Source organism: Agelaius tricolor, unplaced genomic scaffold (genome assembly GCF_023055355.1).
Source record: "Agelaius tricolor isolate 1412-34295 unplaced genomic scaffold, bAgeTri1.0.p SCAF_4, whole genome shotgun sequence".
Classification (NCBI taxonomy): domain Eukaryota; kingdom Metazoa; phylum Chordata; class Aves; order Passeriformes; family Icteridae; genus Agelaius; species Agelaius tricolor.
Window position 1 is genome coordinate 44,934,641 of NW_027269264.1, and position 19,706 is coordinate 44,954,346.

The 19,706-nt window shown below is 44.1% G+C and overlaps 1 protein-coding gene across 2 annotated transcripts in view; it reads left to right on the forward strand.

Annotated features, from left to right (window-relative positions):
• Positions 1 to 19,706, forward strand: part of TTC33 (tetratricopeptide repeat domain 33) — a 52,660-nt gene that overhangs the window by 19,653 nt on the left and 13,301 nt on the right. For both annotated transcript variants that reach the window (XM_071425490.1, XM_071425491.1), the window contains exon 3: positions 13,387 to 13,468. In XM_071425490.1, coding sequence (XP_071281591.1) covers positions 13,387 to 13,468 — 82 coding nt within the window. The remainder of the gene's footprint in view (positions 1 to 13,386; positions 13,469 to 19,706) is intronic.

Genomic DNA, 19,706 nt, shown 5'->3' on the forward strand with positions numbered 1-19,706 from the left:
TCCTACGACTGTTATCAGGCTATATGTACTGTGGACATAAATTTTCTATGTGTATTTAAGCAAACAACTTCTTGTTGCTCCTTTATGAACTGTTCTTCTGTAAATGATTCTACTAAGTGCTGTGCATCTCCCTCCTCACCCGCAATAGAGGAAGTACTTTACTGTGAAAATCTGTGTTAGAGAAATAGTAAGTTTTTAAACCACGTTAAACAAAAAAGCCATGTTACGTTCATTCTCCTTTTTCCTTCTTAGTTTCCTCATTTACCTGTTGTTTATATATTTTCTCCCAGAGTCTATGCCTGCATCATCTCCCATCTTAAAAAGGGAAGTTTATTCCTGTAATCAACTTCTGCTTTAATTTTCATTTCTCTTTTTGTGTAGTCTGTATAATTACTTACTAGTGTTCTTTTCCTCTGGTTTCCAACAAATTCAGAATTTGACCCTGCATAGGTTAAAATTGTTCTAGATGGTGTTGCTGGTGGCTACAGACCATTCATATTCCTCCTCTGTGATCATTTGACAATTAGGCATATTCTTTTTAAAATTTGCTGTCCCTTTTTTAGCTTTGTCTGTGTTTTTCCTCATTATCCTGTAACGTTTGATTATGGGACTATCCACCCAAGTCTAAAAGAAAGCCCAGGTCTTAGGTTTCTTCATGTCTTGTCTTGACACTGTACTCCTGTACTCTGCCTCTCTCCTGTGGATGTGTCTCATTTTATCTGAATTTGATACCATCTCCTCTTTTTATTATATTTGCAGGTATTTTCTGTGTCATTCTGATTATGTCCTGTCTAACTCTGTTCCAGAAGCATCAGCCTGAAGCAAGCCTGAGAGTAAAAATATAGAACTCTAAATCCTGCATGAGTGGGGTGCTGCTTTTTACCATTTTATGTATGTGATTTAAAAATGATCTCTGTGTAATCTGAATGATAGGTTTTTTACCAAGAAGCCTCAAACATTTTTTAAAATCTGTTTTAATGATATTATTTAAGAGTTCAAGAGATCCTGTTTTTCCCAGGAGAGGTGTTGAAAAAGTGAAGTGTAAGCATGAGATACCTGTTTCAAAAGTTTGGCAAGCTATAAAAAAAGTGCCAAGTTTCTGCAGCTCCCAGATGGTCAGGAGCACATCTAAGGAGAGCAGTTCCAGTACTTTAGGGGTACTGGAGCTATGGGATTTCATGGCCAGTTAAATAAAAAATGTCTAAATCTATCAGGTCTTTTGTCCTGAAGCCATTCCAGATGTAACCAGTTGTCAGTTATTTATTTCTTTTTAAAGCTTTGCAATAAAGAAGAGAAAATGCTGATTAAATTCTGATTGTAACTGTATAATAGTTTTTTGTAGTGAAGTATACTACTTGGCTAAAATCACTGTGGGTAGATAAGTATACTGTGTCTGTGTATTCACATAACAGGAATTCTACATTTCAAAGTGTTATAGTCTTATCTTAACAATGCTTTGTATTAATGTTTAGGTGCTTAGTTATAATGAACGTATGCATAAGCTTAGTTATAATGAACGTATGCATATAATGAACGTATGCGTTTTAATTTTTCTGGAAATACTGTTTTCATAACCTCTTAAAAACAGGTTATGTCCATTATTAGAATGCTGTGACTTTACTACTACAATAGATAAATTTTTATAGCCATCCCAGACATCTAAAAATTAATGGATCTATTTTTTGTCTGTTTATATTTTGCTTAAAATTGGTTTTAATTTAGCCAAGAGATAATAATACCATAAATCATGATCACTGATTTTGCTAATATCTTAGTGTCATAAAATCCTAGTGAACTCAAGATTTTTCTACTCTGGCTCCTGCTTGAAGCAGGGTCAACTACAGTGAGTTGCTCAGGATGTTGTGAGTTGAGTTTTGAATATCTCCAGTGATGGAGATATGCTTAAACAGAATTTTCTGTGCTTCAGTTTGTGCCTGTTTCTTCTTGTCTGTCACTGGGCATGACTGAGAAGAGTCTGATTCCATCTTCTGAAGAATGCCTGTCCCGCTTCCAAATTGGGTAATTTTGCACCATGGTAAGATCCCTTTGAGCCTCCCCTTCTCCAGGCTGCATAGTCCTGTGTGTCTTAACCTCCCCTTAAATGACAGATGCTCCAAGCCCTAAGAAGATGTCATATTTATATCAAAGCATTCCTTCTCAAAACTACTTCTCCTCACAATGGTAAAGTACAGTGGTAAAGCTGTACAGTTCAGCTCAAGAAAAAGATCCTGGGAAACAGTAAAATGATCTATTTTTAAAATGATTTATTTTGTAACACTACCCCCATGTTAACTCCCTTCTTATTTCAGTCAAGGTTTATGGTTTTCATAAAGCATCTACTGGAACACTGTTTTTATAATCTTATCTTATATCCCTAGGAATCTTTTTCAGAATGCTGGTTGATATTTAATATGATCTTTTATATAATCTTTTCCTAAGATTATAAGATAGAACATTCTTTGATTAATGGACTACCTTTTTATGAAGAAATTTTCCTAAATTTCCATTTCTAGAGGAAGGAACAGTGGCTCATTTTTGCTTAGTAAGGACAGTATCCTTAGTTTCTCCTGGAGCAGCAATAGAAAGATCTTTTTTCTGAGTATTTAAAAGAATAGAGACGACATGTTTTATCAGACCTTCTAAAGGAAATAAGTGCACTGAAAAGAAGACAACTTCCCAGGCTGCAGACTGTAAGCTGATTGTCAGCAGTCCTGTGTAGGTGGAGCCTTTCCTTCACTGGCCCTCTGCTGTTGTGTTCTTGGTCTGGGAAGTGATTCTGTCATTCTGTTCTTCCTTGGACCACACTTTCTGAGGCTCACAGGCAGTCACATTATTTACTGTTCACACACATAACACATGTAGCATAGTGTTTCTGTGCATGTACTACTTTTTCTCCCTTGTCCATCTGTATTCTCTTGGCAGACTGTTTGCAAATCAGCAGCAAAACCCAGCAGGATTTGGGGGATATTAGCTTATATTTGATCCTTCTTTCAGAGTTAGCAGGTTCTTGCTTTGAGTTTTATCACATTCAGATTGGTGCTTTGAGCAGTTTTGTTCCCTTCATAGAAGTAAAAATGAAGGTTCCTGAAATGCAGCTTTTTTTCTTACATCTTTTTACTTGCAGAATGCCAGTGCTGGTTACTCCTCTCTGCTTTCTGATGTTATTACTATAATTTCTCTTTTCTCCAAAACTTTTTTGTAACTAAACTTTTTTTCTGTACTCACAATATTGCACCTTCTGCGTGGCCAGGACACGACCTAACTGAGCTGAAGACCCTTATTCATGTGGGCTTTATTTGCAAATCTGTGGTAGGTCTTGAACTAAACTATAATCTTCTTGTCCCAAAATAGTTCCCACTAAGTAAATAGCAGCATAACTCTTTTACTGAGGCATGTAGAAAATGTCATGATGTTTTCTTTAGGGTGAACACCTGCCCTTGGGGCATGAACTGAGATGAAAAATGTGCAGCTGGTGCCTAAACTTTGAGGAAATGTGAAAATTCATTGAAACATCCTTTGTTTAGCACTCAAACATCACACTTACTTGTGTAATTTGCAAACTAATAATAGCTGAATCAGAGCGAGAGTTTGACTTCAGTTGCATTGCTTTTCCAGTCTGTTTTTCTATTCTGAATTGATTCAGAAGTTTCTGAAGTCTTTATGTGACAACCCAGAGGACTGAAAACTGGAGAAAGGAAAGGGAAGGAACAATGGGGAGTAGGGGAAAATAAAAACTGTTTCATATGAAAGGTGTGTGAAAATTGCTGTAGTTTTACCTATACTATATTAAAATTGAAGCATGTGTACCTCCCAGGAGTAACTGTTTTCAGACCTTTGCAGTGTAATTTATATAAATACAGGCATTCCCACATAGTTCCATAATAAATGTGGATTTCGAAGTTTCAGAGAACATGTGATAACCCCACAGATTCATTAATGTTGATGAAAGGCCACCTTTATTGCTGAAAGACTGTAATTGCACTATTCTTTTACAGTTCTTCATTGTGGTTCAAGTTTTACCTCTTTGTTCAAGACTACTTTTTATTGGTTTTAGTCAACTCTTCTGTTTGTTCTTTCTCCTAGGAAAGAGCAACATGGTGTATGCTTTCCCAAAGAGTGATTTCAGTATAGCTGTTTACATTCCTTTTCCTTCTTATAGTTGTATACCGAAGTTGTTATATGTCTTTAGAGTCTTACATTATCTTACAGTACAGAAATGTAGGCTTTTAAGAATGGAAAAGAAGTTTTAAATTATGACTGTATCATGGCATGTTGAGTTCAGAATATATTTTTTATGCCTGGCTAAGGATGATTTTGACAGTGAGGGAAATTAGACTCAGTTCAAGATTTCTAGTTTTGAACTGGAGCGGTGTGGCTGGTAGAGAACACACCCAGGCTAGAATGACCAGCCCGCCTCCAGCCGAAGGGGCGCTTCCCCAACACGAAGCCGGTACTGCGCCTAAGGCACTAAACTGCCTTCCGGACATTGGCCGCTGAAACTCCGAGCCGCAGGAAGAGGAGGCATCTCTCAGTCTCTTGGAATGATCGGGTTTATTAGGTCCCGAGGGACCAAACACTCCCAATTGGTCCAGGGGATGAGGGCTGGGAGCAGAGAGCTGAGAGCCCCGAGGTGTGGAAAACCTCGGGTTTTAAAGGAGATGGGAGGGGTGAGGGGTAACAAATCAGAAGAGGGAAGGGAAGGATACATCTATGATTGACATAACAGTAAAACGAATCATGTACAACTAAGGGAGGGGCCCCGGCCCCTGAGCCAATCACCTGACACCCTGGCCAGAAGCTTCTGGAAAAGGAGGCAGGGGTGCCGAGTGACAGGCAGGCAACCGGGGGTGGAGAGCAAAAAGATACATTTGATAGCCATAGAAACTGGGGAGGGGTTTGGGGATTGACAGTTAACTGGGTTAGGGCAGAACCTTTCAACATGAACAATGGGGGTGAACAGAACAAACGCAAAACGAACCACAACATCTCCCCCTTTTTTGTTTAAAAAGAAAAAAGAACAGTAGGGGCATAACACAGTCTAAACTGAGGTTTGGGCCTGCTCCATCTCGCTTGAGTCCGGGCAGAAGTCATCGGAGTTCTGATGTTCTGAGGAGGCGGAGTCCCAGTCCTCGCCATTGTCTTCGGGGACTTCTACCCGGTTCACGTCTGGGATGGCGGTGGCTCTCGCTACAAGTCTTTTAACAAGCCCCCAGACGATGGAGCAGGCAATTAAAACAACGAACAAAACTAAAAGGGCCGAAAGAATAGTCTTTAAAATGGACCCTGCCCAGCTCGACAGTCCCCATCCTTGGAAGAGGTCCCCCAGCCAGTCCGATGTCTGTTGTTTGATTTCATGCACGAGGCCTTGCATTTTGTTGATGGCCACCCTCGAGTTCTCGGCCTGTGATGACAAATTCAGGCAGCAGAGGCCCTCGAACTCTTCGCAGCGATGATGGTGTAGTAGTAACAGAAAATCAATCGCTGCGCGGTTCTGTAAAGTCGCCTTCCTCGTTATCTTCTCATCTGTAAGGAGATCCGACAGCGTAGCTGACGTTAAATTGGCTTGCTTGACCACCCAACACTCTAGTCGGGCCAATTCGCCTAGAGACTTGGCCACTGACACCCAGGGTAAAAACAGGGTGATGGCTACAATTTTCGGCTTCGACCAGTGCTCAATTTAGGAGTCGCAATCCGGGTCAAGATCTTTAAGATCTCTTTTGGAACGGGTCGATTCGGATGGACTCTTCTCATTTTCCAATCACGAATTTGGGTCATGTTGGGGGTAAGCAGCGACAGCTGCCCTAGAGTACAAGGACCTCTGACCAGGCGAGTGGGGATGCCTGCCCATGCTCGGTCTCCACAAATAAAAAAAGATCCCCCGGGGTAGGGACAGTGGCTTGCTGCCCAGGGTGGAAGCGAGTGGCATGCTGACGGCTGTCTGGCACCACTGGGCAGCCTCATACTCGGGCTTTGATGGTTTCAGCCACGTGTACTTACTGTCCCAGGGGCGAGGGGCAAAATGAAACAGAAAGCAAAGGGGAGCGTTGGCGGAGCTGAGCAAATCAAGTTCTGGAGGTTCGGAACTCAAAGGGGCCAGCCCCTTGATCCCATCCTTCCAGACATCTTGAACATTGATTGACAGGGAAAGGGTTCCGGAAGCGACTGGGGCAAGGGTAACATTGAAACGGGAGGGAAGCTCATTAGGGGAGAGAGGGATCCCCACGAGGCAAGACGACATCGGGTCCTCTGCTGACTCCATGTCTAGACAGATGTGTTCCTGGCTGAGGGCGCTCGCGAGGGTGCGCCAGACGTTGGCCTTGGGCTGGGGGACGATCCACGGGCCTGCCGGTGGAACGAGCATCCCGATGAGGATGGCTGTCAGGATGGTCGTGGCACGGGTCAGGTCCATGCTCGTAGGGGAGCAACTAAAAGCAAACAAGAGGCAAACATGAGAAATAAATCTGAACAAGGTCCTGCCCAGGGCAGGGAAAGGGTTAGGGTTGGTCTGGCTCCGTCCCTGGGAGCTTCTGCCATTACCGCCAACAAGCCTCCTCAATTTGCCTCACCTCTTCTGCCCCTTGAACCTTCCCAGGGCGGAAGGGCCTGACCCATTTAGATGGAATCCATCTCAGCCCTGACGGGGTGGACACGCAAGCGTATCCCCTCCCCCAGGTGACGAGATCAAAGGGCCCTTCTGTTTTCCAGGTCTCCGGATCTTTAATCAGAACCGGAGGCCTGGTCCTAGGCTGCAGCTGCTCGTGTCTGCCGAAGTGTCTCGTTATGGGCGGGTTCAGATTTTCAAAAGAGCAGTTAAGGAAGTTGATCGTGAACAACGCCCTCGAGAGACGGATGTGGGGGGACTCCACCTTCACTGCCGTTCGTTGCTGATCTAGGACTCTTTTGAGGCTCTGGTGGGCCCTCTCCACCACAGCTTGGCCTGTCGGGGAATAGGGGATGCCGGTCTTGTGCTCTATTCCCCATTGCTGCAGGAAGCTATGCAGCTCCTTGGACGTGTATGCTGGGCCGTTATCAGTTTTGATCACCTTGGGGATGCCCAGGACAGCGAACGCTTGCACTAGGTGTTTCTCACAGTCCGCTGCCCTTTCCCCTGTGTGGGCAGAGGCATAGACTGCGCCGGAGAAAGTATCCACGTGAACGAACTGGAGTCGGCCAAAGGAGGGGATGTGTGTCACATCCATCTGCCACACCTCGCAGCTGGATAGTCCTCTGGGGTTAGCTCCTAAAGGTATTGACGGGAGCTGGTGGGACTGGCACTGAGGACATGTAGCCACAATAGCCTTGGCCTGTTCGCACGTAAGGTGGAATTGCCGAACAAGGCCAGGGGCGTTTTGATGGAACTGCTGGTGGCTGATCTTCTCTTGACCTAACAGATCAGGGAGCGGGGCCGCTTGAACTGGAGCGGCAAGGGCGTCAGCGTGCCTGTTGCCCTCTGCAATGAACCCCGGCAAATCGGTATGCGGTCTGACATGCATCACATAAAAGGGTTGCTCTCGGTAGGAGACTAAATTTACGAGTTTGGAGAGCAAGTTAAACAAAGGAATGTTTGACACCTCCTGCAAGACTGCATTTTCGGCTCTGGATACTACACCTGCTACATACGCCGAATCAGTAACCAGATTAAATGGTTCAGAGAACCTCTCAAAAGCTCTGACGACAGCGTCCAACTCAGCAACCTGAGGCGAACCTTCTACCTTGGTGACATCTGCCTCCCACCGCTTAGTTTGAGGATCCTTCCAAGTCATAACTGACTTGTGGGATGCTCCAGACGCATCTGTAGAAACTGTCAGAGCGTTTAAAGGGGTTCGACTCTGAATCCATTTCGTTGTTAGAGTAAATTGAACATCCTGATTAAATAATTTATGGGCCGGCCGATCTACCGCAATTTGGCCAGTGTAGCTATCCAAAGCTAGTTGGAGCATTTCGTTCACTTCAAAAAGGTCGTCAAACATCTTTCTTTTGAGATGGACCGAGTCAAATTTAAGAGGAATGTGAATGCATTCAAAATCACAATCTGCCAGCTCTCTGATCCGTGATCTCGCTTTTCGGATCAATTCCGCCACCAGCTCAGATGGCTGTGTCATCCTCTTGGACCTGTGATGGCTGAGGAAAACCCACTCTATGATTAAGAGGGGATCCCCCGAGCCTCGGTCCTTGCCTTTGATGGTGTTGTCCCACTGGAAAATCACCCCGTGGAGGTGTGGCAGCTTACCTAGAATGATGAATTTGAATGGCAGGCCCGGGTGACATCTGTGGGCCTGCCTGGCTGAGATGGACTCTTGGATTTTCTCCAGCGCTGTCTGGGCCTCTGGGGTAAGGGACCTTGGAGAACTAAGCTCCTCCCCCCCTTTCAATAAATTGAAAAGGGGGGCTGGGTCTTCAGTTGGAATGCCTAGCCAAGGCCTTACCCAATTCAAGGACCCACACAGCTGGTGGACATCCGCCAGGTTCTTGATATTAGTTCTGATAGCCAATTTTTGCGGCACAATGGTCCGCTTTGTTATCTCCAGACCCAGGTACTTCCAAGGTGGCATCCGCTGAATTTTGTCCTGCTGTAACTCGAACCCTGCAGCAACCAATGCATCAATTGTCAGGTCAAGCGCGTGGGTAAGTAGGTCATTGGTCGGAGCACAAATCAAGATGTCATCCATATAGTGGTGAATGATGGCATCTTTTGTGGCTGCACGAACTGGGGACAGCAAGGAAGCGACGTACCATTGGCAGATCACTGGGCTGTTCTTCATGCCTTGTGGAAGGACCCGCCAATGGTAGCGCTTGCTTGGGGCTTCACGGTTGATGGCAGGAACCGTGAAGGCAAAACGCGGAGCGTCGTCCGGGTGTAGGGGAATTTGGAAGAAACAATCTTTAATGTCAATGACTGCCAGATTCCAATTTCTGGGGAGCATCATTGGGGACGGCATCCCTGGCTGGAGAGGCCCCATATCGACAATGATGTTACTAATTTGACCGAGGTCGTGAAGGAGCCGCCACTTGTCTCTGTTGGGTTTCTTGATGACAATCACTGGGGAGTTCCATTCTGACATGGTCTCCATCAGGTTGCCCTTCAGTAGCTGCTCCTTGACGAGCTCGTTGAGCGCCGCTAATTTTTGCTTGTTGAGCGGCCACTGCACTACCTGTACTGGTTTATCTGATTTCCAATTCAGTTTCCAGGTAGGGCGCTCTTCAGTGACCGCTGCCCGAAAAACCTGGGGAGCCACTGGGAGGTCAATTTGGGCTCCCCACTGGGCAAGGAGGTCTCTCCCCCACAGGGGTTCCGTGTAATCTAATACGAATGGGCGTATTGAAGCCAATTGCCCATCCGGCCCCATAATTTGCACGATGCCCCTGGATTGACGAGCCAATTGCAAGCCCCCGACACCTCGGACGTGACCCGACGCGTCCTGCAATTCCCAATGTGACGGCCATTCCCGGGAAGGAATGATCGACACATCTGCCCCTGTGTCCAACAAACCTCGAAGCGGCTTCCGCTCCCCCCCTTTCGAAAGCTGACAGGTGATACGTGGTCTTTCCTGCCCCAAGACTTGGGCCCAGGCCACTGTTGGACCCTGGCTGTTAGATGGGGGGGACCCCGGGATCCAAGTCGTCTCTGGAACAGGGATTGCTTGCACAATCAGCTGTCCCTTGGGCAAGAAAGAGGGGAGGACACAGTGCAGTCCGATGGCGAACTCTCCCGGGTCTGATGTTAGGAGACCCGGGATAACGTTCACCTCTAATGGAGTGTGTTTTGTGTCTCCGACGACGACATACTTACACCTGATCCGTCCCCAGTTTCCTGGGCACGCCGGGCAGACCGAGACTAGGTGGAAATTGGAGTCCTTGAAGTGTAGTGGCTTTGTGAGCTGCAGCCGGAAAGGTCTGGAAACAGAAGAGGTGGTTAAGATTGGTTTAGGTTGGAGGCACGGTAAACATGTCAAGTCCGGTGAATCAACGTCAGTCATGTTGGCGGCAAATGGCGGTCCCTCTGTTCTCCCCTCCCTGCCAGATGTTCTGCGGCCCGCCTTATTTGTGTCTTTGCGCAGGGGGGAGCTGTGCTCGTTAACTAGTTTTTTTGTGGGGCCTTCCCCCGAAGTCCCTGTCCTCTCTTAAAGTCATAAAACTCCCTCCGCCAAGGGCAGTCAGGCATCCAGTGCCCCAGCTTCCCACAAAGATGACAGGGGGAAGCTTTTGAGGCGGAGGGGCCGGAAGCAGGCGAGCGGCATGGTGTCTCTGGGAAGGCGTCCTCTGGTTGCTCTTCAGTGGCGCTGGCTCGGGGTGGTGGCTTGCTCCTCCTCTCACATTCCTTAGATGGTGACAGCAGGACCTTCCGGGCACAGACCTCCAACATATCCTGCAGCGTGGGGGGTGGGTGCACCGGCAAGCTAAGAATGGCGTTCTGGCACGCGGTGTTGGCATTTGTGGATGCCACTTCCTTCAAAATGTGCTCCTGGGCAGCCTCACTCCCCACCTGCTGCTCCACTGCCTTTCAGAGTCTCTCAACAAAGTCTAGGAACGACTCCTCGCTGCCCTGGAAAGTCCTGGAATATGAAAGGAGAGTGGCTGCTGCCGGCAATGCCAGGAACGCCTTCTCCGCCGCTCTAGCCGACTCCCGGAGGGCCTCCTGGGGGATGGCACTCGCCTGCAAGTGCCCATCCGCCCAGTTCCCGGTCCCAAGGAGCTGGTCTATGGCAAGTACGTTCCCCATCAGATCCAGCCCTGTGTGGGGCTGTTCCCACAACAAGGGGAGAGCTTCCGTCACCTCCCTCTTCCAGGCCGCCTCCCACATGACCCGCTCGGTGGGATTCAGCAGGCATGTGAAGAGGCGCCTAAGGTCCGAGGGGGTGACATCAGCTTCTGTTAAGGTGGCTTGCAGCATTCCCCTAAAATACTCGCTGTCCCTGCCATAGTCTTTCTGTGCTTTGCACAGCTCCTTAATCTGGGTGTGGTGAAATGGGACCCATTGCCTACGAACCCTACCCTCCCCCTCTGGATGGTAGATGAGCGGGGCTGCGGATGGAACGGCAGCAGGCCCCGGTTCTCGGTTCCCTGCCCCCCCCCCCCCCCCCCCCCCCCCCCCCCCCCGGAACTCAAAGCGTGGGAACCGGAAGGGGGAGGGTAGGGGCGTGGCAGGGAACTTGGGCGGGGTGGTTCAGTGTTTGGGAACCCACCCAGGAGGAGGAGTCAGGGGGCGGAACTTCCTCAAACACAGGGGGTGGAGAAACAGGAGGTGGAATGGGAGGAACCGTGGGAGGAGCAGTGGGAGGGACCAACAAAGGGGAGGACTCGGAAAAGGAGGAGGAGGGACCAGGAGGGAGGAGGAATGAAGGGGTGGACCATTGGGAGGGGCCGGAAGGCAGGAAGGGGTTGGAACTTGGAACGAAGGGATTTTGGGAAGGAGAAAGAGATTTTCCCGCCTCGGCCACGAGGCTACCTCCATCTTGAGCTCCACGGGAGCCATCTTGGGGAGATGGAGGCAGCTGGGGACAAACTGGGGGTTTTTTAACTGGGGACTTGGGGACTGTGGCAAGGGGGGGAGGAGAAGAAGAGGAGCCCCTAAGAGTCTGGCCAGGACTCTTAGGGCGGGGGGGCCGAGGATTCCGAAAGGAGCCAGGGGACTGGTGGACACCCTGTGCTGGGCTGGTGCGGGCTGCTCCCTTCAGAATCCCAGGTTTTGGTTTAGAGGGACGGGGAAGAGGGTTAGGGTCAGAGGTAGAGGTGGAAGAAGAACTGGGGCATGAACTGAAACTAATAGAAGGCTTTTCCGAGTTCCCACTCGCTTTCAAAATTGTCCGAATTTGGCAAATCCAAAATGCAAATGGGGAAAGCGAGGTGTCTCCTGACCTAATCAAATTTAATAATCTGTTGTTCACTCTCTGCCAAAAGGCAGGGTCTTGGATTAGGTCAGGAGAGACTTCTGGGAACTCGGAAAACAACCAACAAATCAACTTCTTAACTTCGGGTTTATTAACTTGAAAACCCCCCCCCAACAGGGATACCCACAACTTGGTGATAGAGCCCCTTCTGGGCTGCCGAGAGCTTTGCACCCATACTTAAGATGTTAAAAACGGCAGCCGCTATAAAGCCCCCCCCATTCCAGTAAATGCGAAAAGAAAAGGAATAAGGGAGCCACCCACCGGCCCCTGTCCAGAGAAAAAAGAGAAACGGTGGCGAAATACTGGAGAGAAAAGGGGACAGGGAGAGGAAAAGGAGAAAAACTTACAAAATCCGGTAGCAGCGAACAGAAAACTGGAACGTTGGGGGTCCTGCGGCGAGACAACTCCTCGATGCAGGGAGCTACCGTCTGAAATCCCTGGGGAGCGCCACCCCTAAAACGGGGTCTGCTCTACCACCAGGGTAGTTCTGCGGCCAGAGGGATTCTATGAATCCCGTCTGTGGGGTCCGGTGAACGGCGTCCTTTGACGCTCTACTGACCGTTGCGCTGGTCAGGAGCTGTCCGGAGGGGCCTCACGTTGGGCGCCAGAACTGGAGCGGTGTGGCTGGTAGAGAACACACCCAGGCTAGAATGACCAGCCCACCTCCAGCCGAAGGGGCGCTTCCCCAACACGAAGCTGGGTACTGCTCCTAAGGCACTAAACTGCCTTCCGGACATTGGCCGCTGAAACTCCGAGCCGCAGGAAGAGGAGGCATCTCTCAGTCTCTTGGAATGATCGGGTTTATTAGGTCCCGAGGGACCAAACACTCCCAATGGAACCAGGGGATGAGGGCTGGGAGCAGAGAGCTGAGAGCCCCGAGGTGTGGGAAACCTCGGGTTTTAAAGGAGATGGGAGGGGTGAGGGGTAACAAATCAGAAGAGGGAAGGGAAGGATACATCTATGATTGACATAACAGTAAAACGAATCATGTACAACTAAGGGAGGGACCCCGGCCCCTGAGCCAATCACCCGACACCCTGGCCAGAAGCTTCTGGAAAAAGAGGCAGGGGTGCCGAGTGACAGGCAGGCAACCGGGGGTGGAGAGCAAAAAGATACATTTGATAGCCATAGAAACTGGGGAGGGGTTTGGGGATTGACAGTTAACTGGGATAGGGGCAGGACCTTTCAACATGAACAATGGGGGTGAACAGAACAAACGCAAAACGAACCACAACATTAAGTCATTAAGCTTTATCTCAGGTTTCCAATGTTGCCTTGTAAATTCACTTGAGGTCGGTTCTGTAGTAATAGTTAGCATCCATTTGATCAGAACAAAAAATACCCAGTTCCTGGAAACCGTTCTTATGGGCAAGTAATTAGAAAAATTATTAATACTAATCATATGCCATGGCACTTTTTTTAGGACAATGTCAGGATATAAAAAGAAATATCCAGTCCCTTTGAATGTGTTGACATTGTAATGCTGTTTTAATTACAGGTACAGAGAGGCTCTTGTCAAGTGGGATGAAGCACTTCAGTTAACTCCAGAGGATGCTACACTTTATGAGATGAAATCACAGGTAAGGCATGACAATTCTTTGCCAGTTCAGAAATTGGAAAAGAAAACATTGTGCTTTTGAACAAGTACTGGGCAACATTGTTTAGTTGTTGTGCGCAGGAACTGCAACACAATTTAGGTATTTAATTTTTACCAACTAACAGGATGTCTTTTAACAGAAATTGGAATAATGCTGTTATCCCAGCCAGTCACAGTAAACATCTTTGTTGGGTTGGAATTGAGTTGCTACATTGGAGAGAAAAAAATGATATTGAAAGGATCAAGGAGAGCCTTAGTGTGATAGATTAGCAAATCTGACCATTAAAAATCTGCCTGCTCTTTCTAAAGATTGGGCTTAATACTCTCTACAGTCAATATGAAACACAGGTACTATGTGCAAATGGTTTGCTTCATTCTGGTTTTGTATTCAGCGTTACATAGATAAATCAGTCATGTAAAATACTTCATAATATCTCATCTAAACCTGCCCTCTTTCAGTTGGAAGCTGTTCCCCCTTGTCCTGTCACTACATGCCCTTGTAAAAAGTCCCACTCCAGCTTTCTCATGACACCCATAGGAACCCTCCAGATTCTAGGTACCATCTCAACAGGCCCCATAAGATGTGCCTATTGAGTTTCAGCAAGTGGTCTTGAAAAACTAAATTCTTTGAGGAAGAGAGGAAAATAGAAAAAAAAAATGGTGAATGTGTTATGTAACTTTTAGGAAGTTTGCTATACTGTTCAGTTTTAAAATCTTTGTTGTTACTCTAATTATTTTATTGTGTAAAAACCCCAGTCAAGACCCTAACACCCCTACTTCCCCAAAAAAGAAGCCAAAAAAACCCAAACCCCAACAAACCCCAAGAACCAATGCTGGTTCTTTTCCAAGGTGTGGTGGCTGCTTTTTCTAATGGATTTTACCACATTTGCTCCTCACAGTCATCTTATCTGGTGAAGAAAGTTTGATTCTGCAAAAGAATTAATAGAATTATCTGGACTTCATTTCAAGACAATGAATACTGGAGGATGCTTTTGTTTTATGTAGCTGTGGAAGGTTTAGATCTTAGTAGGTTATGCATTTGGTTTGAGAGATTCTTATGGCTTAAGGGTTTTTTTTTAACTTGTTTTGGGAGAAGTATTTTGTTGTCTTTCCATAAGTGTTAGTGTAAGTGAAAGATCTGTCTAGCCTAGTGGAATGGCTGGAAAAGAGTTGCCTAAATGGCACGAGCATGTAGCAATACTCCTCTCCTGATCCTTTTCCCAGGCTCCAGCAAGTTTTGGCCTTGGACTTCTCTGTGTATAGAAGTGCTTGAAAATTTTTCTTCAACAAATTTGTTTCAATGCTTTCTGTTCATGTGTCAATTTCTAATATCTGCAGAGCTATGTATTAAGGAATTTCAAATCCTGATTATGCATTATTGGAAGACACAGGATAATGCAATTCTGCTTTATTAGCAGCACTCCAGATTGCTCTAAAGGCTGTTAACTTACATAGCTGTTCCTTTATAAGTTTAAGTTTTAACTTCACTAGTAAAGAAGGTCTTCACATCTGCTAAGATGTCAAGATAGTATTGGTAAATTTTATTATCATAGTTTAAAGATTTAACTCCATTTTGAATAAAACAGAAAGTTGTTAAAAATTTCAGAACAGTTCTGCTCAGCAGGACAAATTAGTCAACAGCTCCCTTGTAACTATTTTTATTATGGTCTTATGTGAATGCAAGAATTTAAGATAGGTCCCCAAAAGCATTCTGTTTAATTGAAATTACACCAAAAGCAAGTATTTTCACACTGAAAATAGTAGGACAGCTCTGAAGTGTGTAAGCTTACCTGGACTGGAGCTATGATGCAGTGAATTATCCAAAGAGGTGAGTGCTACAATGTGCTTCAATCTGTGCTCCAGATAATAGTTCTGAGGGGTTGTTGGTTACTTGGCTCCCCAGTCCCTGTACTTCAGCAAAATGGCAAAGGTGAGTTAGAGACACACAGCTTTTCTGCTGACCAAGAGGAACTGAGAAACAGCTCTGTTACTGTGATTCATCTTGTGAGTTATCTGTTCTTGTCTAGTGATACAAGTGGAGAATAATGAAAGCTGAAAAAAAATGCTGAAGCAGCCCAGGCCTCTCTTCTACCATGCCTTTGCTTTCTTTCTGGAAAAAGAGAGCAGTTCTCAGCAGTTGCACCATTTCTTTTTGATTTCACTTTCTTGTGTTGCATAATACTTGATACACTGTGAATGAGAACACAAGAAAAGCTTGTGTACAAAATACACATTTATAAAACTATTTCTTGAATCTTTTTAATAAAACATGTAATGTTTCAATTGGTAATGCCTCTTTCATACATGCAAATAATTATTGCAGATTTTTTTTCAGTATGACTTATGCTTACTGGAAGCTGTTTAGTAGAATGTGTAATTTGATACCTTTGTACTTCTAAAAGCATTGATGTGAACTGTAGAAATCCATTTTTGCCAAAACAAATGCGTAATTCATTCAAAAAATATTGTGGCCAATATTCAAAAGATACCGTCTTAGAGCTGACTGTGTTGTTCCAGTCCAGCATACCAGCACAAATACTGCAGCTATTACAGTGTAGCTCAGTGAAAATGTTTTGGAGGAACTGTACAGCAGTGTCAGAAATGCCTTGACGAGCTCTGGGTCTATAAAAATCCCCCTGTCTTGATATGTGTGTCACATACTAGAGGAGGAGATTCATTTTAGGAATGACTTTGCACAATATGCAAAGATTCCTTATGGTCTGTATTAATTTTCTATCAGTTAGAAAATGTCAAGAAGAAAATTTTTTGGAGAATTAGCATTGGAGGATGAAGTGGGTTTTTTTTGCACAGGCTTGAATATCTCTCTTATGCCCTTTCATTTATTAGGATAACCTTATTTTGGGTATTTTCTTTCTCAACAGCAAATGTAACATTTTCAATACTGCATTGTTTAATATGCAGCTCAGATAAATATGATAATGGCACTGTGGGAATCTGTAAATGTTTGTGGTAAGTTCTCAAAGATCTGTATTTTAACAGATGTAAGACAAATGCCTTTCAGTACTTCTGAAGAGCAGAAATAGTGTTCAAAGTTCCTAGTTGTCAAAGTTATTTGAAATAAGTGTATTTCCAGAAAATCACATGGGAACTGTGGAATTGCTCAATTGCTTCAAAAAACTATAGAATTTGATGAGATTTTTTTCTGTTGCTGTCAGCTACTCTTTGATCCATTTAAAACCAGATTTTCATGGTTTTTGAGAGGTTAGGGGTCCACTTTCCTTTGTGTGCAAGATCTGTCAGTATACATACTTGATACTTCATCACCAGCCTAAGCGGTTTCTCCATCGCAAGAGCAATGACTGGAAAGTAAATGTTTATGCACGTTCATGTCTGCAATTTTTTTGAAAAACAAAAATCTTTAAAAAGACCCAACAACAGCCGCCTAATATAAGTAGTATTGTAAGTCTATTAAAAGGAATATATAAAGACTGCCTGTATTAATGCAGCCACTAGGACTGCTTGAAATTAATTGTAGACTGAATTTCTTAAATATTGACTGGATTATTTTGTTACTGCTTTGAACTACAAAGATGGAGGAGCAGACTTTGACATACTCTGATTTTTTATCTTAATATTTAGTGACTGGACTATGTGGGACATTTTTGGATGAAGAGGGATATCAAAAGACTTGATATATGGTGATGTTATACAACAAACTGTCTTGGGATCCAGACTTGCTGCTATTTAGTGCTACTCCTGAGAATTCCCCTCCTTCATGTTGCTTATCTCGTGACTCTTGGACCTCAGATCTCAGATAGCTATGCAACTATGACAGAATTTTTAAAGTAGACGATGCAGGTTTTTTATGTGTATTTTTAGAAACAAGTAAATTCAAATGTAAACTGTCAGGTTAAGTTCCTTTTTATAATTTTTTGGATGTTTTGTCATCAGCTGTATGAGAATCCAGTTTCCTTCAATGCTACATCCTCAATTTGCATTCATTGAACAGGACCAGGCTATCAGATACGTGTCACTTCTTTGTTTTTATATATGAAACCCATAATCTTTAAATCATTCCATTTCCCCTCTTCTAAAGGCTTCCTTAATGTTGAACTTGGTGAAGAAATAATATCAACTTCTATCTCTCTTCCTACTTAAGAAATTACAAGGTTTCTAAGACATGACCAGACTTAGAATCCCAAGTTTAGATTATAACTAGTAGTTATAACAGCTAGTAAGTGCTGATTATTTTAAATTTGTTTTTCTTAAACTGGGATGTGTACGGAGAAGAGTAAACTGTCAAAAAATTAGTCTGAACTCCAGAAATCTAAATTGCAATAAAGCATTTCTGTATGGTGCAATGGTAATAGCTTCAGAGCATGAGTAAATGTAAACTACTTATGGGTAGGATGAATTTTATTAATCTGTATTTTGAAATGGGTTACTGGATGGAAAAAGGAATTGGGTCATTTTCACTGGACGGGGAATGTATCTATATATAGTGATTCACCCTCAATCCACTGAGCTCATTTAAAACCAGAACTTACTCAGATTCATAACACTTCCAAAATATTGTGGGCAGAACATGATGGATCACTCTGCTGCCTGGATTTCTAATACTTGGTCAGTCTCTTGATGAGAGTTGCTATGTTTAATTGTTTTTTTGCCACTGAGTTCTTCTAACTCTTCTAATTTCTCTTGTATGACTTTTTCTAAAAGTCTGTTAAATGAAGTTATTATAGGACATGGATGTTTTTGTTTTAAAACATGTAATAAAGATAAATTTCTTTGAGTAAAGCAAGTCCTGAAAATCCACTTACTGAATATCTTTATAAGACATTTCCCTCCAGTCACTTTTGACACATACATATGTTTTTGTATGTGTATCCCCACAGTGAGAGTCTTGAGATGTTTTTTCTGCTTTATAAGTTACTTTCCTAATTTTTCTATTAGTTTTAAGAATGTTTTCTAATAGAGTATTATCACTATACATATATATCACTATATATATACACATTACTTTATATGTACACTATAAATATATTATGAGTGTGTGTGTGTATATGTATACACACATGCATGTTGAGCATGTGACAGGCACGCTGTGTGACAAGGAGGCTACAGCACATGTGGTTCCTGTTTGGCTTTGTCTTGCCCATGTGTCTGTACCCCAGAAGGGCTGAGCACCACTTGTCAAATCTGTGCACGGAAAATCTTTGTGCTGGCAGTGTTTTTTATTCCTTGTTCAGTGTGGTTTTTCGGGCGTGGAATAGTGGGTTTGCTGGTTCAGTTTCCAAGTAACATACAGAGGTGTTTAATAAAAGTGATAATGATATCTACTCATGCTAGAGTAGAACAGAGTAAGCCAAGACAAGGCTGCACACATTTATATCTGCCATTGTAGGTTCATTTTGATCACCTCTTCACCTGAAAAAAAAGTGTAGGAAAATAATGTGCATTAATAAGTATATTCGTTATACTGACTGACAAGTGTAGCTGAGTCATTTTATTAATAACTAAAAAAACTACCTGTGTTGGATAAAAATGCATATACATTCAAATATGTGTTTGTTTGAATGTACTTGGAGAATCTAATGCCAAAGTTACTAGGAGCAAAGTAATTACTACATGATCTGGAAGAGCATTTTTAAAGCAGCTGTTTATGCTGGTGCGCACAATACTCATAAATAGATGAAAGTGGAATAACTGCCTTTATTAGTAAAGTAATAATTCAGTAAACAAACCAGTAAAATTCATTAAATACTACAAATGATTTCCTAAGCACTTACACAGATGTTTTGTAATTAGTTTGCAGTAGAAAGTACTGGTAGGAAATACGGAGTACTTGGGATGCATAAAAATGTTCCTGTAAATGCATACTTGGATTTGTTTTCTCTTATGAGAATAAATACATTAAGACACTGATGTAGAAGATAGCTGATAGATGCAGAATCCCTTCATCTCGGTAGGATGTACACTTCTCCACTAGTAACAGTTTCCTTCACTTCACACATCTGCTGCAGATAGAGGAAACTGCCCATAGAAATGTAATTCATCTTAAAGTTTTGGAAAACACATAACATTTATCATAGACTTTGATACAAAATGCAGACATCGAGAACCATTGAGCAGGATAAAGAGGGCAGATTATATACTGCTGTAGATTGTTTTTCTGAAGATTTTTTAGGTACTTCTGAATTCTAAGGTACAGTCCATCGATAGAATTAAAGTGAAGCCATAAGACTAGTCTTTAGAAAAGT